The sequence below is a fragment of the Sphaerodactylus townsendi genome, linkage group LG12, assembly GCF_021028975.2.
Source record: "Sphaerodactylus townsendi isolate TG3544 linkage group LG12, MPM_Stown_v2.3, whole genome shotgun sequence".
Lineage (NCBI taxonomy): Eukaryota > Metazoa > Chordata > Lepidosauria > Squamata > Sphaerodactylidae > Sphaerodactylus > Sphaerodactylus townsendi.
Window position 1 is genome coordinate 43,243,550 of NC_059436.1, and position 25,422 is coordinate 43,268,971.

Below are 25,422 nucleotides of genomic sequence, written 5' to 3' on the forward strand. Positions count from 1 at the left end.
ATCCATCTTCAAACCACTTACAGGCAGGGGTGTTTCAGCCCAGCCTCCACTCCACAGCCCCTCCTACCCTCTGTCACCTCAGAAGTTCCTTCCTACTCCACCAAGTCCCCCAAAGGGGCTCTGTTGTCCACTCCCAGCCTTGTGCCAACTTGCAGAGTTTTATCCTGTCACGAGAATGGGGTCATCGAGTTCAAATCATTAATTTCAGTGGCGAAGAGAAACTGACAGGCCCGGTGTTGACATGAATGATGATGGATTTCCAGGAGAGATGAGGCAAGACCTGCAGCTTAATCACACAGAGATTGTCTCTTTAGGGCACTAATATAGGCCAAGTCTTTCCCATCCAGTAACTCCTTTTCCAAATGAACACTGCAAAGCATTTTGTGGGCAGTTCCATAAATGATGCCAAACCAGTGGGTTCTGCTTCTTTCATTTTTTTCCACAAACATGCACAAGCTACATTGTTTTTATTTATCTACTTTTTTAATATTCTGCCTTTCTTTCCAATAGGGACCCAAAACAGGTGAAATCATTCACCTCTCTTCCATTTTACTGTCACAGCAATCCTGTGAGTTTGTTTGTTTGTTTGTTTATTTAATTGGGTTTTTTATACCGCCCTACCCCCGAAGGGCTCTGGGCGGTGAACAAGTTAAGCAGTGGCATAGGGCCAAGGAGGCAGGGGGAAGGAGTGCAACGCATTGGGCGCACACCCGTGTGGGGGGGTTCTGGGGCGGGGGCATTCCAGGGCAGGCAAGAGTGTGGCAGCGGCATGGGGCACATATGCGCCCCGGGTGCAGTTCCCCCTTGCTCCAGCCCTGGAGTTAAGTTAGGTTGTGAGTATGTGACTGGCCCAAGGTTACCCAACAAACTTCCACAGCACAGTGAGGATTTGAATGTGGGCCTCCCAGTGACACTGTAACCACTGTAGCGTGCTGACTCTGCCCAAGTGCATTTAATGAGTCAGCACTTGCAAATGAACTGTGAAGCTGAAAGGCTCAGCCCTTCCCACATCACAATGCCTTCTATGTTATCGGTCAACATACAAATGTCCTGTGAACACACACACCACCAATCTGTAGCAGTGAGGGCTGCCAGCTTAAATGCCAAAGGAGGAAACTGATTTGACAATGCCACTGCCTGCAGGAGTCAACAGATACTCTGACTATTTGCGTCAAGCCCAGACAAAGCCGCACTTAGACAGGCCTTGGCATAGTCACTTATTGTAACTCCAGTGATGTAACGTTGATCATGCACACGATGTGGAAGTGGAGAAGACTGCAGCTGGCATGGAAAGCTAGCTTAGACCCTAAAGCTCTTCAGAGGTGATCTTCTCTTCTAAAGCCTGTTGCTGAGGGAGGGGGAAATAGTAGGGAGAACTTATTTTCCCTTTCAAGCCCTGCTTGTGGGCCTCCTAGAAGCACGAGGGAGAAGAACAAGGGCTTGCTGATGGCTCCAGTCATTTCTAACTAGCTTGCTGGGTGACCCTGGGCTGTTCACCAGGCTGAAGTACTGCAGTCAGATCTACTGAAACCATACTGAGCTACTGCAATCAGAGTAGGCAACACTCGGCTAGACAAACCAGCAGCCTACCTCAATATAAGGCCACTTCATATATCTGCATGGTCGGTCACTGCTGGAAACAGCATTCTTGTTTAGATGGACCTCTGGCCCATTTCTATAATAAGAGAAGCCCAACTGGGATGGTCTTCTGGTCACCAGGAAGAACATCCCGGCAAGGGGAGCAGGTAGTTTTATATATCCCCCCCAATCACTAAGTCAAAGCAAGCAACACCAATCAATCAGGAAGAAAAAAATGTAACCTAGGGGCAGTAATATTGACAACAAGGATGTGCACATCAACAGTCACCATTTACAAAAATGCAAAGCAAAATCTTGTCAAGGAAACTCAAGGTGTCGCTCAGAGATACAGGAGAACACCAGCTTGACCTCTGAGAGGAGCTTTCCTCCAGCCCTTTCCAAATCAATGCAATTTTAGCTGTAAAGGAAAGAAGAAGAAGAAAAGTTTGGATGTATACCCTGCTTTTCTAAACCATAAGGAGTCTCAAAGCAGCTTACAACCACCTTCCCTTCCTCTCCCCACAACAGACACCTTGTGAGGCAGGTGGGGCTGAGAGAACAATGACTGGCAGGTGGGGCTGAGAGAACGATGATTGGCCCAAACTTTTCTTCTTCTTTTCTTTACAGCTAAAATTGCATTGTGTAGGAACAGGGAAACAAACCTGGTTCATAATTTTAGAGTCCGCCGCTCATGTACAGCCTACCGCTTAACCACCACACCGTGCTGGCTCAGAAAGACAATATTTTTCCTCTTGAGCTCCCCTGGGAGTATTTCTTCGCTCCTGTTACATAAGATACTGTTATTTGTGTTGCTCTGGGAATTTCAGGGCCCAGGCAGAGGAATGCTCCAACAGACTCCATTTCACTCCATTTGCAGGGTGCTCAAGAGGAAGGGAAAGGCTAAAAGAGCACCCACCTGCTTTTGTCAGAGTTTCAGATTGAGCACTCCAGTAACATCTCTTTCTATCTAGAGGGAACAGACACCCTGCCAGACGAGATGGCTTCCAAGTGTTTAATATATTTGCCTGAACAACAAAGTGACACTTCTTACCGAGAGACCAGTGCAAAATTATTAGCATAACAGGTGTCTTTGTCAGGGAAAATGACACTATAAAGGCAAATTAAAAAAGCCAAGTTCCCTTAATGTGAGAGCACAGACATTTAGTAACACTTAACACTAGTTTTAGAGGGGTTTTTTTATGTTGTCTTTGAAAAGGAAGGGAGAAGTGATTGTGGTTTCCCTCTTGAGCCTCTCATGCAGTGGTGGGATTCAGCAGGTTCGCACCACTTTGGCAGAACCGGGTTGTTAAAATTGTGCTTGTAAACAACCAGTTGTTAAATTATTTGGATCCCATCAACGGAACCGGTTGTTAAATTATTTGAATTCCATCACTGCTCTCATGTGTACTGCCCATTATTTGGAATGGCAGGAGAGAAGGTGGCATGGTGTGGTCTGATAGGGTTGGTATTTGGAAGAGGAAGAGGAGGAAGAAGAGGAAGAAGGATGAGGAGAATTATGGATTATACCCCACTTTCTCCTCCACAAGGAGTCTCAAAGCTTCTTGCAAACTCCTTCCCTTCCCACAACAGACATCTTGTGAGGTAGGTGGGGGCTGAAAGAGTTCTGAGGTAGAACTGTGGCTGACCCAAGATCATCCAGCAAGCCGCATGTATAAGATCAGAACTGGAAACAAATCCAGTTCACTAGATTGGAGTTCATTGATTATGTGGAAGAGTGGGGGATCAAACCCAATTCTCTAGATTAGAGTCTGCCAGTCTTAACCACTATACGACACTGGATGAGAGACCAACAAGGAAGGCTTTGCAGAGGAAGGCAATGGCAAATCAGCTCTGTTTCTCACTTGCCTTGAAGTCCATAACTGGGGCCTCCATAAGTTCGTTGCGACTTGATGGCACTTATGTATGTGTTTTCAATGGCTACAAAAGCATCGTAAGGCAAACTCTTATATGTTTTTTTAAGGTAAGCTTTCATCAAACAAAAATTGCCCGTATGTTCACACATGTATCCTGCAAATGTTTGCACTTGTATCCTGTAATATGCATAAACACCTCTCCCCACAAAAACGACCATGTAAAATTTGGTCTGTAAAGTCACACCCATGATCCCATCGTGGTGTAAGCTTGGCACATCTATATATGGCTTCCGTATGACGTATGGTGCTGTACTGTGCACAACAAAACAGCAAAGCAATAGAAGGATTGTACCACCAAAGACTGCAAAGAGGGAAAGGTTCATAATATTAGAGAAGACATCAAGGTAGTACTGGCTGTTGCAGACTGATGAGGAACATAACAGGAAAAAGACTGGAGTTGCAGGTGGGTGTGGTAGAGTTAAAACTCGGACACTGATTCTCAACCTTTCTGGAGTGGGGCCCACTTCTGAATGTGGCATAACTTTGGAGACCTACTTGCAAAATAACTCTACACTATTTGATCCTCACACTTGATCTTAGCCAAAAGGCCAAGAAGCGATAGCTCTACACTATTTTCCATCTCACCAGCATGTAACACAGGATTCTTGTATTCACTGACACAGAACCACTTTGCAGTTTAATTGTTGCATGGTTGACATTTATAAATGTACTATCACTTATCCCTGACATTTTTAGCCTGGGCTAGGCTGATCTTGTTAACTCTTGGAAGCTAAGCAGGGTTGGCCCTGGTTAATACTTGAATGGGAGACCACCAAGGAAGTCCAGGATTGCTATGGAGAAGAAGGCAATGGTAAACCACCTCAGATTGTTTCTTGCCTTGAAAACCTCACAGGGTCACCGTAAGTCAGTTGCAATTTGATGGTATTTTCCACCATGTATTGTTTTCAAAAATGACAATGAGGGTTAATGTGGACATAAAACTAGAAATAAATGGTGTTTGCTCTTTTCTTTCTTTCTTTCTAATTTTCTCTGGGACATTTGTGGACTGGACATTCTTTTGATCTTCAATAATCTCAGCGGTCATGGTTGGACAACTTGAATGGGAGAGTACCAAGGAAGTCTAGAACCACTTCACAGAAACAGGAAATGGCAAAGCACCTCTGAACATGACTTGCCTTGAAAACCCTAAGAGGTCACCACAAGTCATCTGCTACTGGATAGAACTTTCCATCACTACCCTCACTAAGCACCAGGGTTCATTTCATGGCCATTTCACATCTGATGAGGAGGAAACCCTAAATTTTTCATCAAGCCTCCCAGAGGCCCCTTTCCCAGGTCATCGGGTTCCTCTTCCTACCTCTGAGCCTCACAACCCAAGCATGAGACAGAACTGTGACCCATTCTTGGTACTCAGCTCACAGTCTGATGACAAAATCTTTTCTTCCTCCAAACTTGAAACAGAAGATTCTATTCCATGGCTCAGGCTTGAAGTAGGATATCACGAAACAGTTTAGAGTATTTGCTTTTGATATGCATTGGGATTATGGACTGAATGAACGCAAATATTAATAGCTTTGCTTTTGCCATGTGATGAGCAGTGGAGATGAGAAGAATGGTTTGAAGGTAAAGCCTAAATGTGACCCTTTAGATTTTGCAAGCTGACACAACTAAAAGCAAAAATCACACACACACACACACACACACACACACACACACACACACACACACAGGATGGCTTAAGAGAACTGTGGAGACAACTTTCTTAAAGAGGGGGAAATTATATTCCATTATCTTCTTTCCTAGACAACTTATTAGAATGGCTCTACCATGAAAAAAGGCTTAAATCAAGGACAGGTTTTGGAAAAGGAGCCAGTGTTACCAGGAGGTCCTTTGGAATGAGGAAAAAAAACCAATTCCTAGAATATAGAATTCAAGTGTAACAAGTGACACACCAAAAATTGCAGGTATGGAAAATGGATTTACATTTTACTGACAGAGTCAGTGTAGTGTAGTGGTTAAGACCAGGGAACTATAATCTGGAGAATCAAGTTCAATTCCCCACTCCTCTACATGAAGACTATTGGGTGACCTTGGCCAATCACAGTTCTGTCAGAATACTCTCAACCCCACCTACATCACAAGGTGTCTGTTAGTAGAGAAGGGAAGGCCATTGAGATTGTAAGGCACTTTGAGACTCCTTAGAGTAGAGAAAAGAAGGTTATAAAAACTGACTCAGGTAGCTGGTTCAGGTAGCTGGTTCAAGGTTGACTCAGCCTTCCATCTTTCTGAAGTAGATAACATGAGTACCCAGTTTGCTCAGGATAAAGTGTAGATTGTAGGACTGGGGAAGGCAATAGCAAACCATCCCATAAATAAAGTCTGCCTGATTTGGGGCTATTCATTTTATCTAACAAGAGTTTTAAATATTTTTAAGCTTCCTTAGTGCTAAATACAGTAGAAGAGCAAGGTATTGTGGGGCCGTCCTGGCCTCACAGTATGAATACTCTGTCCAAGTCAAGCAAGTTTCATCATGAAGCTGACCACTCCTGGCAACTGGGGCACAATATGGAGAATAGATAGGAACCAAAGCATAGAGAGTTTGGTCCTACGTAGTCTACGGCATATATATAAGCTATTAAGCTGCCTCAGCATTGGAGATTTTGCAGAAACACAGAAACATCGCTGTTCCCCGAACTGGTAGATCAGATCATTTTCTGCCAAAGAGGCAGAAACTGGCAAGCTTTAAGTGGTTATCTTCTGCCTTCTCCCACAACGTTTGTAGTCTGAGTTTTTTCCCCCAAAAAAGTGCTACAATATAATAGATAGGTGAACGACCAAATCAGTTCATCTGAGGATGAATCCAGGAGAAAATGGAACTCAACTGAAGATGGAAGAAGGGAGAGCTCTCTCTCTCACGCACAAAGCATGAAAAAGTCATCCTGCGCCTGAAAAAAACTGGGGGAAATGAAAGTCAAACTGGGTACTAATCAGTTCCCAGCTGCAATCCAACCAACACCGGTCAGGGGACAACTGGGAAGCGCTGCGAGGAAGGAGGTGGCAATTAAATGGAAAAAGTTAATCTCACTTTGCACACAGTGAGCCTCCACACCACACTTTGCAGCTCAGGGCTTAATTACAGTACAACATCTACAAGGGTACCTTGTGCCTAATACAGAAGCTTCCCTTCATATAGGTTGACATACCAATTAAGATATGGGCAGTGGGTCATGCCAACCATTTCACCCATGGCTACAAGAAGCAGGTTTTGAATAATGATAGCTCCCAAAGTCGGGACTCTCTTTCCAGAGGTACTTCATCAAGCAACATGATGGCTGAGTTTCCAAAAGGGAAACTTCCAGCAGAAGAACCAGTGGTGGGCTCATTCCGCACATGCAGAATAATGCACTTTCAAACTGCTTTCAGTGCTCTTTGAAGCTGTGCGGAATGGCAAAATCCACTTGCAAACAGTTGTGAAAGTGGTTTGAAAACACATTATTTTGCGTGTGCGGAAGGGGACTCTAATCTGGAGAACTGGATTTGTTTCCCTCTCCTACGCATGAAACCTGCTGGGTGACCCTGGGCCAGTCACAGAACTCTCCCAGCCCTACCTGCTTCACAAGGTGGCTGTTTGGGGAGAGGAAGGGAAGGAGTTTATAAGCCACTTTGAGACTCCCTACAGTTGAGATAAGCAGGGTATAAATCCAAGCTCTTCTTCAGAAATTCCACGAAGTTGGCTGTACTGCATTTTTTTTTAATTTTGGGGAGGTGGTGGCTCATTGATTAGAATGTTTGATGTTTATACTGATTTTTAATTGATTGTTTAGCTGCTCTGAAGCTGTGGAAAAACAGAATAAAAATGTAAAGACAATATAAACAAAAGCTGATTTTAAAAGCCATGGGGAAGACTCGTCATTAGGAGGAACATGAAGGTTGTTGTTGTTGTTGTTGTTGTTGCTGTTGTTGATTTTTGTTTAATATCACAGCTGCCAGTTCTGTAGCTGGTTGTTGGCCTTTCATTACAATTTGAACCTCACCCAAGGGCAGAGGTGGGATCCAGCAGGTTCTCACAGGTTCCCGAGAGTAGGTTACTAATTATTTGTGTGTGCCGAGAGGGGGTTACTAATTGGTGATTTTGCCACATGATTTTTGCCTTAGTTACGCCCCTCTTCTCAGCAGTAGCGCGCAGAACTTGAAGCAGTCTAGCAGGAGGTGCACCGGCATGCGTGGCAGCCTGGGCCTGCGTTCATTCGTTTCCCGCCCAAGGACTGGTGCAGCGGCTATGACCTTGCCACACCCCCGCCCAGGAATGCCCCACCCCCAGAATGCCCAGCCACACCCCCGCCATGCCCTGCCCAGTCCCATTGGTGCCATGCCACAGTTTGAATCCCACCACCATGGGAACCTGTTACTAAAATTTTTGGATCCCACCACTGCCCAGGGGCCTAGGACATTGTAATGTTTTGGTAGGGTTTTTGTGTGGATCCCAGCAGGGCTACCTTCTGAATCTGACCAATGTTGATTTTGTCGATTTGAAGATATTTCAAGTGCTGCCCAAGCATTTTCAGAATGGCACCCAGGATGCCAATAACCGCTGGGATGACCTCAGCTGGTCTGTGCCATAGATTATGACGATGACAACGATGACGATTACTACTACTATTACTATTATTATTATTCTGATTTTTTTTCAATTTTAAAAGGAAGTGTCAAAGGACTGTTTGCTCCCACTTTTTCAGATCTTAAGAAGCCTCCCCTTTCGAAGTCAGGTAGGGATCAGGAATGGGTCTTTTTCTAAAGTAACTGCTGAAAAACATTTCAGAAAGCAAGAAGGTTTACACGGGAGAAGACTCTCAAACGCCTTTTTAAGGGGCAGCTGTATGGCATCCTCACTGTCTTCGCTGCAACAGGCTGAAGTTCTTTTCTCCTACATTTTTACAGGTAATGTCTCTGGAATCTGCTATGCAGCTCTGTAGCTATGAACAGTCTCTCTTATTTTATTAGTTTGTTTGATCTTGCGCTTTATTTTAACTGCCTCCAAGTTTGCTTTCAAAGCTGCAAGGGGAGAGAGAAATGTTTTAAACATGGACATAAGCAACTGCTATTTGTGAGAGCAGAGCTAATGCGGAATGACTCTATCTGGAATCTGGCTGGCTCCCACCAAGGGCTGCCAAGGAGAAGTCAGTGTGAGATAAAGCAAGAACCTTTTTCTAATAAGCTCTTTTGCATGTGATAGATAAAAGGAACGGACCTAAAACAAGTGAGTTGCTTGCATTGATTCAGAAAGAGGATCAGAACTTTGCACTTCTCCAAGAGAAGGTTCCTTAACAGTGCAACTGTCACCAAGATTACCTGTCTGCCTGTTCTTGTTATCCACCCCAGCACACAGGAAGAATGCTGAAAAGCATACCAAGTCAACAACCTGGTGGTACAAAGGAAAGGAGGCAGTCTCGAGCAGTATGATATCAATTTGCTTAATTCATGAATACCTCAACTTTCTCCCCAACAGAGATCTCAAAGTGGCTTTTGGTATACTGATGTGGGAGTTGTTGTCCCAGTCTGCAAATCCACACATGGAGCTGCAGGCTGAATGCACACAAATATGAGGGAGGATCTTTGGTCACTTAGGAAGAGTACAGGCAACCCATATGAGACACTATAATAAGTCTTAAACTGCCACCCCTCCCTCCCAGGACCACTCAAATTCAAAAACTTTGAGCAAAGCCACTCTAAGACATTTAGAATATATCTTAATTCAAAATCAGAGTAATAAACTGAAAGAACAAAAAAAATGCAAATGTAGCAAGTTTGCTGTTCCATTTGTAGCAGAAAAGGTTTTGAGCTCAGGATTTACTGGCACAAGATTCCAGCTTAGAATGCTGGTAGGAAACACCATTAAGTTTCAGAGATTTACGGTGACCCCATAAGGTTCTCAAGGCAAGGGACAAATAGAGGTGGTTTGGCTCTATGTAACAACTTTGAACTTTCTTGGAAGTCTCCCATCTCAGTCCTAACTAACCATTCCTGTTTAGCCTCTGAGCTCTGGTTCGAGCCTATTTAGCCTTTTTAAAGCCTTTTTAGGATAGCCCTGGTTAAAGCTCAGAATGAGAATCTTCAAGTTTTCCTGCATAGAGAGCCAGCATGGTATAGTGGTTGAAAGCGGTTGACTCTAATCTGGAGAACTGGGTTTGATTTCCCACCTAAGTCAGAACCTATTTAGGATAGCCCTGGTTAAAGCTCAGAATGAGAATCTTCAAGTCTTCCAGCATGGACAGTCAGCGTGGTATAGTGGTTGAAAGTGGTTGACTCTAATCTGGAGAACCAGGTTTGTTTCCCCCCTCCTCCACATGAAGCCTGCTGGGTGGCCTTGGACTAGTCACAGTTCTCTCAGAACTCTCTCAGCCCCACCTACTTCACACGGTGTCTGCTGTGGGGAGAAGATGGGAAGGAGTTGTAAGCTCATTCAAGACTTCTTATGGTTGAGAAAAATGGGGTATAAATCCAAACTCCTCCTTCTCCTTCTTCATCGTCTTCCACATTTCTAGAGTCAGGGGTGGGGGTTGGGGAGGGAAGAAGGCTCTCCCACTGAAGGCACACCTTCATAATTAAGGCATTGGGAGATTTGACTTGTGGCATAAAGCACCAAGAAATGTCTGCTTGGAAGACAGACCAAGAGATCAAATTGGTTGTTCCCCCCATCACCTAGTTGGATAAGAAACTGCAGGGAGCCCTCAAGAAATTCTCAAGCAGTCACCTCTCAGGAACAAAACAAGTCAAGAGAAGCCCTTAGCAAGAATTTATAATGACCGCGAACGATAATTAAGCAGGGGAATAAGCAAAGCGGAGGGAGGGATAATTCACACATTTTGTTTAATTCAGCACTTTACAGGGAAAGAATAATTAGTGGTTTTAAATGTTTTGACACAAGCAGCCCAAATAATCATAATAAATCATATCAGGCATATGCCCAGAACCTTGAAGTGACAGATGACAAACACAGCCGTGACAGGTTGCTCCATCATGCAAGGGAAATCATTGAGTTAATGGAAGAATTATGGCTTCTGAAATCCACTCCACTCCTATTGTAGGGAAACATTCCAATTTATCAAAGCCAAATGAACATTAATTGCAGCAGCCTGGTAAATTTTCAAGCCGCTGTGACCTTCATTGAATTTTAATCCAAAACAGATAAGATTTACTTCCACACACAAGAGGGAACAGCACAATTAAAGCCCAAATGACAATTAAGATTATGGTACTGGGGGGGCGGGGGGGGCATGGGCGACAGCAGGCATAATGACAAAAATATTGATTCTTTTGTGCCTGACATGGCACACATTTTAAAAAACCCAAATAAATAAAATCCAGCATTTGCATATTCTCCCACACTCTCCCCTCCCCCCATGCCCCCTCCCCACACGCACGCACAGAGAAAACAAATTTCAGATGTTCGAGGCAGGAGGAGAAAGGGTGGTGACAGTAATAGAGAAGAAACTTCCTTTAAATGTAGTAATTAATGTTATGTCTCTTTGGGGAGAGATTAGGGAACAAACACTGCTGGGGAGAAACAAAGCAAGTATTAATTCTGTTATTAAAAGATGTTCCTGAATGGAAGGAGCGTGAAGAAGCAAATGCTGGGACTCGGGAACATCTGCTCTTTGTGTTGGGATTTTCAAACAGGATGGCTGTTATCCTTGCTGTGGACCAAATGCATTTTGAGGTGCCTAAGAAGATTCATGCCACGCCACTGTTAAAAGCCAGGAAAAAACTCACAAACATTATACCCGGGCTACTAGATGTTCCAAATCTCTTACAGCAAGTACGTATGCACGATAAGTGAATTTTAATGCATAACATGCAAACAAGTGGCAATATACATCGACAAAAGACTCATAAATCATCCATACAAATGAAAGAATCCAGGTGAACACAGCAAGTCTCCGCAAGAATCTTAACAGAAACAATCAGTCTTAAATATGATGTTGGTACCAAACTCCAGAGAGTTCAAAGTGGAACGAGATCCTTACTCAATACTAATTTTCGTAGAAAGCTCGCTACTTCTTCAACGTATAAATCTTTCAGCTTGCCATCATTATACAAGAAAAATATGGTATCAGTAATTATACTTGGATACGTCCCAAACAAACTATCAATACTTCATTCTTACCAGGTAAACTGCAACGCTTGACTGAATCAACCCACCTACTGGTTCTGAATCTCCTTTACCCTCTGGTAGTCTGAGAGTCAGTGGAGAGATTTAAAAAAAGATGGCCTTTTCTGCAGAAATCTGAATCCAGTTTTCTCTGGCCTATCATGAAAACTCATTGTGGGGTGCCAGGCCAACCCCTCTCAGTTGAACCTGCCTTGCAAAGCTGTCTCCATAATAAAAGGTGTGGGGTGGGATGAAACTATATATCACTTGAACTCTTTGATGGGAGGGCAAGGTTCAGTGTAAGGAATGGCTGATCAGATTATATAGAGTCATCCCACGGGTCATCAAGACATCACTAAAGGCCACCAAATAATGTCATTGGTTTCAAACAGAATTGCATTTGACCAATGAAAACCTCTGCTTCTAATGTAACTATAGATAGTAACTAAAGTCAGGAAGTGAAGCTGGAGGTGGGGGTATCAATGAAGTTATGTGTTCTTTAAATTTCTACCATCATTGGAAGCCACCAAATGCAACTTAATCCCAATTTCAGCACATAACTCACTATTTCACTGAGCCCAATAAAACAGTCAAATTAATATGTGTGCATGTGGGCGTGCACTACACACACACACACACACACACACACACACACACACACACACACACACACACACACACACACAGACCCCTGCCCATCATAGAAGTCAACGATTAGCTTCTGGAGAATCAAGTCCTTCTTCCTCCATGGTCTCACAACACATTCCTTAACTTCATTCATTGTCTTAAAAAATGGAATAGCAGAATGATATCTCATACTGCTTTTTCACATTCAAGTAGGAAAACAACAACAACAAATGATGGCTGTATGGTGCTAAAGCTTTCATAGGCCAGATTTATGGAGGAGAATTGGATCTCTGGCTACCAATCTTGATCCTCCTTGATCTCAGATTGCAAATGCCTTAGCAGACCAGGTGCTCGGGAGCAGCAGCAGCAGAAGGCCCTTGCTTTCACATCCTGCATGTGAGCTCCCAAAGGCATCTGGTGGGCCACTGCAAGTAGCAGAGTGCTGGACTAGATGGACTCTGGTCTGATCCAGCAGGCTAGATCTTATGTTCTTATGTTCTTATCCCCAGAAGCTGCAACACAGAGAGCCAGGCTCATTCCGCACATGCAGAATAATGCACTTTCAAACTGCTTTCAGTGCTCTTTGAAGCTGTGCGGAATGGCAAAATCCACTTGCAAACAGTTGTGAAAGTGATTTGAAAACACATTATTTTGCGTGTGTGGAAGGGGCCCCAGTGTGGTATAATGGTAAGTGTTATCAAGACCTAGGAGACCTAGGTTTCAATCCCTACTCTGCCATGGAAACTTTTGAGTGACATTGGGCCAATCACACACACTCAGCCTAACCTAGCGCATGGGGTTGTAATGAGCCAAAATGGAGAACAAGAGAACCATGTCAGCCATTTTGAATCCTCAGTGGGGAGAAAGGTGGTGTATAAATAATGCATATAAATAAGGGAGTCAATGTACTCATAAAACTACAACTCCCAGGACTTCTTAACAGGGAACCGTTTCTAGTTCAAGACTCTCAAGGCCAGAATCAGAGAATCATACAGTTGGAAAAGACTGCAAGGGCCATCAAGTCCAACACCCTGCCATACACAAATACACAGAACCAACTGACTGTTGTAGGTTTTCTTGGCTGTGTAGCCATGTTCTGGTATTGGCTCCTAATGTTTTGTCCACATCTATGGCTGGGTACCCAACTACACAAAACACTTCAATGCAGAGGAACACATCTTACTGTGACAGGCCTCTGAAGATGCCAGCCATAGACATGGGTGAAAAGTTGTGTCTCAACTGCTACTATCTGAGATGGTTTCACAAGAGATATCAGAAACAGAACTGGAGATCTCTGCATATATGAAGCCATGTGCTGTGCCACCAAGCCACAGCTCTTAATCAAAGAGAAGTGACTCAGTGACAACTTGCCTTCTCTGCCAAAGGGAGAAACAAAGAATAACAACATTAACCATCCCCCCACCACCAGCTCCAAAGAGGATGCACACATAATACAGAGGCACTTTACTGCTGTGGTTAACGTGGGAATAAATTACCACTGCTTGAAAAAGACAGACAAATCTACCCATAATTACCTGACTGTAATTCAGACACCACCTGCTTCTCCCCCATTCCCTTCTCACTGATGAACACCAGTGAGAGCGTACTTTGGAAATGTCCCTGCTCAAATTCAGAAAGTTTTCACAGCAGCGAGAAGCAGCTCAAAATAGCTGTAATAACACAAGACTTTGAAGTGATAAAGCTTCCATCGTAACAACAGATTTGTGATTTTCCCCCCTCAAACACCAAAAAAAAAAAATCACGCCACAAGCTGGCACCTGCTTGATAGGTAGGATCAAACTTTAAAAAGCTTCAAGACATCTGAAGTCCCATTGTCTTGTCTGTTTCTGACTGAATTTAGCAAGAGAAAGAAATGTTCTTTTTGATTGCACTGACGACTGACGTCTTCCATCTACTGAGCTTGGAAAACGAGAGACAGCAACAACAACGGGATGTTGAAGTTGCCTCTTTATTATAGTCGTCAACCGTGCCCTGGAGAGAAATCATTCCAAATTCCTCCAGGACACTCCTGACAAACAATTAAAAGGCAGTTGTAGGTAAGATATGAGAGAAACACATCTTACTGTTACATGCCTCTGAAGATGCCAGCCACAGATGCGGTGAAACATTAGAAGAGAAAACCACTGACTAGACCATAGCTACACAGTCCAGAAAGCCCACAGCAGCCAATTGATTCCAGCCGCACAAGCCTTCAATAATACAATTTAAAAGCACTTTGGCCATGCTGAGCCCTGAGATGAATGGCGGAACCCAATAGCATCTTGAACAGCCATGCGGATTGCACCCAAACTTGTTCAAGACCCACTTTGCCAATCCCATCCAAATGAAGGCGGTTTTGTAGAAAAGGTATGAACGGACCAGGGCAAGGAAGGACTGAGAAAAAGAATGGGAAACCTTCTGGGTGGACATGAAGAACTTCCACTTAACACAATTCAAATTCCTGGCTGGGAAAGGAAGGAAATGTCACTCACCATAACCGAGATGTGAAGGATGTGCAATTGTTCCTCTACGATCTCCGAAGGTTCCTGCAGGGTGGGCGGGGTAGCCTGTTCAAGCTGCTCGGAGCTGCTCATGGAAACATGGAAATAGAGGGTGCCATTCTCCAACCACTGTTGCTTCCAGTGCACCAAGGAAATGTCGGCCACAGTTCCTGACATCTCTACAAGAAAAGAGGTATTTGTTTGGGTATTCATGTAGCATCACATCCTTGCACCCAGGATTCATTCATTCCTTCTGACAGCTCTACACTATTTATTTATTTTACTGCATCTTGTCTTTCTCCCCAATGAGGACCCAAAATCCTTCTCCCTCTCCTCCTCCTCCAGAAGAAGAGTGGATTTTATACCCTTTCCCCCTCAACCGTAAAGAATCTCAAAGTGATTTGCAAACTCCTTCCTTTCCCATACCTTGTCAGGTAAATGGAGCTGAGAGAGTTCAGAGAGAACTGTGATTGGCCCAAGGTCATCAGTACTCTTCATGAGGACAAGTGAAGAAACAAATCTGGTTGACCAGATTAGAGTCCACTGTAGAGTCTACCACTCATCTGGAAGAGTGGGGAATCAAGCCCAGTTCTTCAGGTTTCAATCCACCACATTTCACCACCGTTACACCAACTGGTTCCATTTCAGCTTAACAACAACCCATTAGATATTTTAGGCTAAAACAAACATAAGAACATAAGAACTAGCCTGCTGCATCAGACCAGAGTCCATCTAGTCCAGCACTCTGCTACTCGCAGTGGCCCACCAGGTGCCTTTGGGAGCTCACATGCAGGAGGTGAAAGCAATGGCCTTCTGCTGCTGCTGCTGCTCCTGAGCACCTGGTCTGCTAAGGCATTTGCAATCTGAGATCAAGGAGGATCAAGATTGGTAGCCATAGATTGACTTCTCCATTAATCTGTCCAAGCCCTTTTTAAAGCTATCCAGGTTAGTGGCCATCACCACCTCCTGTGGCAGCATATTCCAAACATCAATCACACGCTATGGAAGAAGTGCTTCCCTTTTAGTAGTCCTTATTCTTCCCCCCCCAGCATTTTCTAATGAATGCCCTCCTTAGTTCTAGTGTATTGTGAGAGAAAGAGAGAAAATGTCATGTCTCTGTCAACATTTTCTACCCCATGTATATAATTTTATAGATTTCTTAATCATATCCCCCCTCAGACGCCTTCCTCTCCAAACTAAAGAGTCCCAAACGCTGCAGCCTCTCCTCATAAGGAAGTTGTGCTCCAACCTCTTCAATCATCCTCGCAAAGTCCTTCTCTGCACTTCTTTTTCTATATCTCTTCTCATATCCTTTTTTGAGATGTGGCTTACTCAGAACTGAACAACAGTACCTTAAGTAGCGGTCGCATTCACGGCTTTTATATAAGGGCATGACAATCCTTGCAGTTTTATTATCAACTCCTTTCCCACGATCCCCAGCATAGAGTTTGCCTTTTTTCTACAGCTGCCATGCATTGAGCTTGACATTCCCATGGAACTATCAACTAAGACGCCTAAATCCCTTTCCTGGTCTGTGACTGATAGCACTGACCCCTGTAGTGTGGTATGTGAAGTTTGGATTTTTTTTGCCCCTATGTGCATCATCACTTTACATTTTGCTACTATTGGAACTGCATTTGCCATTTCTAGCTCCACTCACCCATTTATCAAGGTCCGCTTGGATGCTCTTTCTGCGAATCCTTTGTGGTTCTCACCACCCTACATAATTTGGTATCATCTGCAAACTTGGCCACCACACTACCCACCCCTACTTCCAGGTCATTTATAAAGTAACGGGTCCAAAGTTCTCCAGGAAACTTCCAGGCATGGATAGGTATCTGAACCTGAACCTCCCAGATCCAATACTCCACAGCACTTTAAGCACTATCCCACCACAACTTTGTCTCCCACTCTTATGCTTCACTGCCTTATTTTTCAGCCATAACACATATATGCATGTTCAGTGCCACTGATTCCGACTCATGACAACCCTATGAAGGCAGGACCTCCAAAAACATCCTATCATTAACAGACTTGCTCAGGTCTTGCAAAGTTAGGGCCATGCCTTTCTTTATAGAGCCAGTCCATCTTATGTTGGATCTTCCTCTTTTCTTGTTACCTTCAACCCTTTCTAGCACTATTTTCTTTTCCAGTGACGTGACTCCTCTCATTATGTGACCCAAAGTACAGCAGCTTCAGTTTAGACACAGCAGTTTAGCAACACCTTTGAAATGAAGAAGAGATCTGGGAAAGGCCTCCAACAGGACCTGTCATTTCTTTATCTGTACCTTGAATTGGATTATTTCCATCCTTCTCGGAGGTTTCAAGGGATGCAAGTTGAGAGGACAGTTAAGACTAGGTTCCCCCTCCCTGCCCTTAATGTGGATGTAAAGTCAGGCTACATGTTAATCTGTGATCACTGTGGTCTGTTGACACAGGTAAAGAAACAAGCAAAAATTTAGGTTTAGCATAGCAGCAGCCAACCCCTGGAATAGCTGCCAAATGACACCATACCGAAGCATTTTGCTTGGCACCGCAACCTCCTGTCCATAAAACAAGGGTGTTTGTGAACAGTGATGTTCTGGAGCACAGCTTTAGGATATCTTCTGGATGGGGAGCAACAGCAATTGGTGCTCCTTCTGCCTCTTCCTCCCCTGAGTATCTGGCAGCTCCACACTAATGCTTGGTGCTGTACAGTATAGGTTACCACAGGACTGCTCAGTGTTCTCTGACTGGCATGGCAAGTTTCCCGCTGCACATGCAAAGTGTTGCCATCTCTTCCAAGAGCAGAAGCTGCTCCTACCTCCACCACCACACATTAAGAGGTGGAGTCATCTCTGTAGCCAGCAGGCTTTGCTTCAGGCAGCTACACAGTGAAGCACTTGGAGGTCATCTGCTGCAACCCGCTGCCCTTATGCCCTTCCTGCCCATCACCACCATGACCTTTGGACGTGGACTTCTGGAGGAGGAGGAGGAGGAGGAGGAGGAGGAGGAGGAGGAGATGAAGGAGTGATGGAGGAGGATGAGGAGGAGGATGAGGAGTGAGGAGGAGCATGATAGGCTGAGAAGGAGAATGAGAAGGAGAAGAAGAGAATATGAGGAGAGGAGGAGGAGGATGATGATGAGGAGAATGATAGCCGGAGAAGGAAAGGAGAAGGAGAAGGAGAAGAGGAGGAGGAGAAGGAGAAGGAGAAGGAGAAGGAGAAGGAGAAGGAGAAGAGGAGGAGGAGAAGGAGAAGGAGAAGGAGAAGGAGAAGAGGAGGAGGAGGAGGAGGAGGAGGAGGAGAAGAAGAAGAAGGAGGAGAAGGAGGAGGAGAAGGAGAAGAAGAAGAGGAGAAGAAGAAGAAGAAGAAGAAGGAGAACAAGAAGAAGAAGAAGAAGAAGAAGAAGAAGAAGAAGAAGAAGAAGAAGAGGAGGAGGAGGAGGAGGAGGAGGAGGAGTTTGGATTTATATCCCCCCTTTCTCTCCTACAGGAGACTCAAAGGGGCTTACAATCTCCTTGCCCTTCCCCTTTCACAACAAACACCCTGTGGGGTAGATGGGGCTGAGAGAGCTCCGAGAAGCTGTGACTAGCCCAAGGTCACCCAGCTGGTGTGTGTGGGAGTGTACAGGCTAATCTGAATTCCCCAGATAAGCCTCCACAGCTCAGGCGGCAGAGCTGGGAATCAAACCCAGTTCCTCCAGATTAGATACATGAGCTCTTCGCCTCCTACGGCACTGCTGCTCCTAGAAAAGATAACCTTGCCTACTTCCCCAAGGAGGGAATGCCAAGAGGATTCTATGTATCATGGTACAGTTGACAAACCCACAAGTGTCATACACTTGAAAGAGAGACTACTAGGAAAGCAGGACGAAACAGGGCAGGGGGGTGAATATGGATTCTGGTCAAGATTGATCATGTGACAAATTTTGTTTGTTCATTGGGCTTACTATCCCCACCCCTCCTCTTTTGGGTTTGGGGTGGTGTACAACAATTCTAAAACAAATAAAATGTTTAGAACATATAACTGCCATCTTAATAAATACAATTACAAAGCAGTGACAGATTCCACATAGTTTCTACACTGGGATCTACACATCAAGCGGCAAATTGATGGTCAATTTTGAAAAAGTTGACAGGAGATTAACATCCAGATGTTAATCGCAGCTGCCTCAACCATATGCCTGGGGGGCAGCTCCATCTTACAGGCTGTAACTGTAATAGACCCTGGTTGAGGCCAGCTGAACTTCTTTGGATCCAGGGACCACCAGTAGATTTGGAATTCCTGATCAGAGATATCTATGGGGAATGTACCTCTGAAGATGCCATCCAAAGATACAGGCAAAAAGTTAGGATCAAAATTTACCAGAAAACCCACAACAGTCAGTTGATTCCAACCATGAAAGCCTTTAACAATACATAGAGCTGCAACTGTTTAAGATTAGAATCTGGAATGTAATTGTTCAGACGATAAAAACTGAGTGTGTACTTCTCCACTGTTACTCATAAGCCCCAGCTGAACACTGCTCACAAAACATCTTTTAGAACCAGTCATTCTGCAGATGTTTATTTTTAACCACCGCAATCATACTTCTAAGTGTGTTTCCTAAGCAAACCACTGATTTTCTTACCAATGTTTGAAAAGCAGCTTTACTGTAGTTTCTTATTCCTAGGCAATCTATATGTTTCACGTGGACAGTCTTTGGCCAAGTACAAGCTCAGCATCTCCCTCACCACCCACCTTTGCCAGCATACCAGACTCTTCACAGGTAGAGAGTACATTGAGGGCTTTGATTTAAAAACTACAGAGAGCAATGTTCAAGTCCTTACGGGACTCCTTCATAGTAAAACTCTGAAGCTTAAGCACATAACTGAATTGTCTACATTGCATTGACAGAGAAGTGATCTTCTGAGTGACTCAGCCAAGAGTGAGTATGCAATCAAACAGATGTGGGTCAACCCACTGCTCAGTCCAAGGGCATGCTGAGTTATGAATCCCATCAAATGTGGAAGGTGTTCCAAAGGCCACTTTGCCATATCAAAAACCGAGATTCAAGGGAGAAGAAAATCAATCCGTGGCACGCCTGGGTTAAAATGTTAACTTTTCAAACTGTTCCCGGTTGCTTTACTTAGCAAACAAAGGATTCCAGTAACTGCTTCTGGGCTGCTAAAATTTAAAGTTCTCCAACTTGCTAAAAAATGCAGACGGAACCACAAAACGTCGATGCTTATATCTGTAGATACTGCTCTTTTATTAATAAGCTCTTTTGTCCAGAGATCTTAAGTGTAAGGCATCAGTACAATAAAGTGGAATAAAAATATGATTGGACAAAACGTTACAATACTCATATGCAATGTTCACAGAAAGCATTAACAAATTAAAACTCATCTTAATATCACCTTTAAAAAATGCTATTGCCAAAAATTTGGCAACAGGTCAAGTTATTACTGGAGTGGTATCTATCAACAGAAAAGATCACCCAGGATTCAGCAAAAAGCTATTTGATGAAGACAGACAAGATCCAGTGATCTTCTACCATAATAATCCCTTGATTGCAATCCCTTGATTGCAAAACGACGTAAAAAGACCTGTTTCTTCTATTGCACAGACTTGGCTACTCCACAACAGAAATCAGAAGAGTTTTAAGACCAAGAGAAACCCACAGGACTGAGGAGAAACAGCCCCCCACAGGAAAAAATATTTCTACCATATATCAAGGGAATCACAGTTCAAATAGGGAAACTGATGAAAAAACATAACCTACAAACAATCTTCAAACCTACCAGAAAAATATAGCAGCAAAGGACAAGAGAGACCCCCTCATTTCTGCAGGAGTCTTTATCGCATACCCTGCAGCTGTGGAAAGGTCTACATTGGAACTACAAAAAGCAGCATTCAGACTCGTATTAAGGAGCATGAAAAACACTGTCAGTAGCAGAACATGCTCTAAACAAAACTGGATGTAACATTTTATTTGAAAACACTGAAATTCTGGACAACTTGGAAGGTTATTATGTCAGTCTACACAGGGAGGCCATTGAAATCCAAAAACACCAAGAAAACTTCAACAAGAAGAGACCCTGAGAATTAACAAAACTTGGCTAACAGTACTTAAAAACACCAGAATCAAAGGCCAAGGACATGCTAGGTTCATGGACAATGGACTCCACCCAGATATAGGGTTTGTATTCACTAAGACTGTTGCTGCTGCAGGGAATGCAAATGTGAATCACTCTCTAGACTGAAAAACCCCACCCACGTTACAATGCAGTCAACCACACCTTTGCATAGCAAGTTCCACCCAAACACTTACTGACTGGTTCCCCAACCTGGGACATGGACAATATGTACCCCACTAAACATTCCCTTCTCACTGGACACAGTGTATAGCAGACTTCTCTCTGTGATACACCTCTGAAGGTACCAGCCACAGATGCAAGCGTAACGTTAGGAACAAGATCTACCAGACCACGGCCACACAGCCCGGAAAACTCACAACAAGCAGTTGTATCCGGCCATGAAAGCCTTCATTGATGCAGCAGCAGATGGAACTTCAGTCTCTCTCGTGCCTCAACCCAGATTTCTCACCTTGCTTTAGAGAACAGATTTTACAACTCTGGCTATCGTGCGTTTAAACTGGTGGAACTGATATGGACATGCAAGGCAGTCTCTGTCTAAAATGTGCTTAGCTTTGCATAGGGCTTAACTTACCTGTCCATCAGACTTATTGGTTTCCCCTCCTCCCCTCACAAAAGCCCTTTTCCACAGTTGACTGAATCCCTTACCGCTGTTTCCCCCCCTGACAAGGTCGAACCATTATTCCAAATCCCTTTGCTCAGCACCCTGCTAATGATTCTATCGACCTCTCCAAGACATAGGCATTGCCATTCAAATCTCCAAGGAGGATTGGTGGGTATTCAAGGCACTCATTAGCTGCTAATGGACAGCAGCAAGAAAGATACAAGCACACGTTATCAACACAATAATAACACGCTCCTGTCAAATGGTCCTATCTGAATACTTCAGGAGAACAAGGGAATAAATTCTTTGTTAACTATGCTTTATTTTGTCTGATGGGTGCTGGGAATTTGGTCCAGCTTGAAAGCCACAGTACCCATTACAAGAGACCCTTAATTTATTTAATAGAAGTATTGCATACTTCTCGTTCATTACTGCGTCTCTTTGGAGCTCCCTAAGACCAGCTGAGAGGACTAGCTGCAAAGAACCAAGACCACTTTCAGCACATTCAGAAGCACTGTCCTCTTCAGCCAGGCTTTGCACATTGGTTGGAATAAAATATTTCCATGCTTGGACATTTGGAACCCATGACCCAAGACTGGAGAAGCCCAGCGTAGCTTTTGACTGGCCCTCCAGATCTGTCAGATGAAAACAGATCTGCTCAATTCACACTCTACTAAAGGATTTTGGTAAGCCACAGGATAAGTCTGGTTTTCTATTAGACTCATAGGTCTCCTCCCCTCCCCTTCTGCACATGCCAACGGTGAAGACTCAATACTTCAACTTCATTTCAGTTTGTCATGCTGTCCAAATGTGGGCCCTTTAACAAAGTGAAAGGTGTTTCTTTCCATTAACCATAAATAAACAGTGGCCTCAAATCTTGGTCATTGCAGAAGAAACCTACTGCCATTTGTTAAGGCATACACATTTGGACATTACTGTTATAGCCAGTTGAAACCTCTGGTGTTGTATCATTACAACAAATCAGAGTTGAACAGAAGATTTGCATCTTCCATCTTGGAATGCCACACCATAGAAAGGAACACTCAGGTTTCACAATGAATTAGTTTCACACTGTTCGTGAACAAATTCTGACTTGTTTGTGGCATCTGAGTGTAACTTTAGATGTATCTTCAAGAAAACATTTTTTTGGGGGGGAGTATTTATGCATAATATCTCTCACAGGCTTTGATTTTTTTAGTATTACAATAAGATAAAAAACAAACAATATACACCAACAAAGAGCAGGGCAAAAATAGAAGTAAACGTTCTAGTGCAGGGGTCTCCAACCTGCAGTCCTCCAGATGTTCATGGACAATGATTTCCATCAGCTCCTGCCAGTATGGCCAGTCGGCAGAGATGATGGGAATCATAATCCATGAACACCTGGAGGGCCACAGGTAGGAGACTCCTGTGTCATCCAAGTCAAATATTTACCATTAGAAGATACTGTCATAGATGAGACAAGAAGGGATTCACAATTATTGAGAGTGACTAGTCTATGTGGCTGCAGCAAAGCTGGAACACATCCCGCTAGACAGGCAAGGTTTTGATTGCCAGGAGAGAGAATATAGGGCCTCTTTCATATACTAGTACCTATCTATTGGTTGAATGAGTCCTGGTGAGGCCAGGCTGTGGGAACCCAAGAGCCAGATTGGCTAAGACCATTTTACACAAGTGGGAGAGAGAACTGAAAAGGGGTTTTCCTTTCTTTGCTGTTTGGGTGTGCATGGCTGCCAGCGGGGCGCGTGATTATGCGAAGGACAGTGTCTTCTTTACACATGCACCTATTTGAATCTTGCAGCAAGAAGGGAATTGAGATATTCAGGTACTATAAGTTCAAAGTTCAGTCCATAATCTTTTTCAGTTTAATTCCTTCTGTTCGTCTGCACCAGAGTTCTGTGGCCTAAATATTCTCTGGTGTTGTGCTAACAGAATAGACCTTTCATTTGCTTATGATATAAAAGGACTATCCGACTGTGTGCCTTGACTGCGTCATCCTTACAGAAACAGCCTTGTTTGGTCACCCTGCTGCTATCGGACTGAGTAGGAAGAAAGTGGATACAATCAGTAGTAGTTGGCAGACAAACAGAGAAAGGCTCACAAACCTAACTTAAGAGAAGGTAGAAGTCACAAAAGATCCTTACTCAGGAGAACGAATTTTCCTTGAACAGAATAGTTTCCCCCCTAGTTTCTGATAGGAGCCTGTCAGGCATTGGAGTAGAAGCATAACAGATGCCCATATCAAACTGTGTTTGTCTCCTTCATTCCTTCTAACTCCCCCCCCCTTTTTTTACGAGGCATATCCTAGCAACATTAGCATTATGCTCCCGACTCCAACACTGTCGACTTTCCTTCATCTCACTCCTGCTTTTCAGTCGGCTCCTGGTCTCAACAACGACCCCCTTCTCGATTTTGTATGGTTATCGCAGATTATAAACCCTCCAGGCAAGGAGCAAGCTGATTCTACTTTCTATACAGAGCCTAGGACATGAACAATACTGAACCAACATTAAATATTAATACCAGGAACAGTAAAAGTCACAGTCTAGCACAGTGGACAAATTATGTAAAACTATCCAGAGCTACACATTGGAAAACAGGCACTTCACCTGTTAAATGAAGGCGGCTGGGCCAAACGCATCCATCAAAACACAGTGGCTGATAGGAACAAAAGAAGGCCAACAGCAAAAATATGGGAAGCAGTAAGGCCTCGGGTGTAAAGACCATCTCCCCCTTCTTTTCAATTCTTATATTAATAGTGTCATTTCCGAGCTATCAGCTGCCCGTTATTTTTTTTCCCATCAGTAGGCAGACAAATTCCTTTATTAATGTATGCAGATGACATGGCTCTTCTAGCTCACACTCCATTAGGACTAAGATACCCTCAGAGAGCCTCTGGTCACCTCTGGGAAAAGGAATTGTTTTAAAATAAAGTAGGAGAAAACCCAAGGTAGCTGTAAACTTGATGGAAACTCTTCACAATAAGAGAAGCCCGTGAGATATTTAAGGATACAGGCAGAGCGGGCGGGAAAGGACAGCAGGCATGGAACAGCATGTTAACATTTGCCAGAAATCAAGATAAAAATATTATTATTATTTGCTCGGTTAGTAATCATCAATACTCAGATTCCACCGTAGCTCTTTTTCGAGGCCACTTAGAGGATTTGGAGTAGACGAAGACTATTGTTAACTGCTAAAAACTAGCTTTTTAAACTTTCATTTACATCTTCCCAAAGGACACCAGCCTCACTTGACAGAGCCCAAACGCGACAAGCTGTCTTGGTTGCAGAGATCAAGTTAACAGTTCCCCTGTTCGGTTTGGCAGCAACTCTCCAGGGTCCTGGGCAAGGAAGGGTTTATTCCAGCACCTCTTACCCTAACCCTTCAAATTGGAGATGCCAGGGATTGAAACCTAGAGGTGAGGGCTTCCAAAAGTATGGCCCCTTCCACACACGCAAAATAATGCGTTTTCAAACCACTTTCACAACTGTTTGCAAGTGGATTTTGCTATTCCACACAGCTTTAAAGAGCACTGAAAGCAGTTTGAAAGTGCATCATTCTGCATGTGCGGAATGAGCCTATGTGTGCTAGAACAAAAAGATGCTGAAACACCTTCCTGGGAATCCAGCTCAATAGAACCTGAAACCAACTCAGGCATTCTGAAATCCATCTTTGATTAGGGAAAAGCAAAATACGAGTTTAAATGAGCAAAATAAGAGCTATCCTTTGGCTTCAGAACAGCAAATTTAAAGCATGCTTTGAAAAACTGTCATTATAAGGTGCCTTGTTGGTTGAAAAGGACTCCCCCTAGGATCACCAGGTCTCAATGGATCTTGTATCGGGAGGAATCAAGTGTCTGTGTGACAATGATGATAAATATGATGAACTACATCTAGTCATTTTGCTTCCAGCATGATGAGCTCAGACTGCTCCCCACTATTACCTGATGT

The 25,422-nt window shown here is 43.8% G+C and overlaps 1 protein-coding gene across 1 annotated transcript in view; it reads right to left on the reverse strand.

Annotated features, from left to right (window-relative positions):
• Positions 1–25,422, reverse strand: part of LOC125442216 (astrotactin-2-like) — a 244,905-nt gene that overhangs the window by 57,507 nt on the left and 161,976 nt on the right. Inside the window, exon 2 of the mRNA XM_048513442.1 lies at positions 14,742–14,929. Within this exon, the coding sequence (XP_048369399.1) occupies positions 14,742–14,927 (186 nt within the window). The 5' untranslated portion in view covers positions 14,928–14,929. The remainder of the gene's footprint in view (positions 1–14,741; positions 14,930–25,422) is intronic.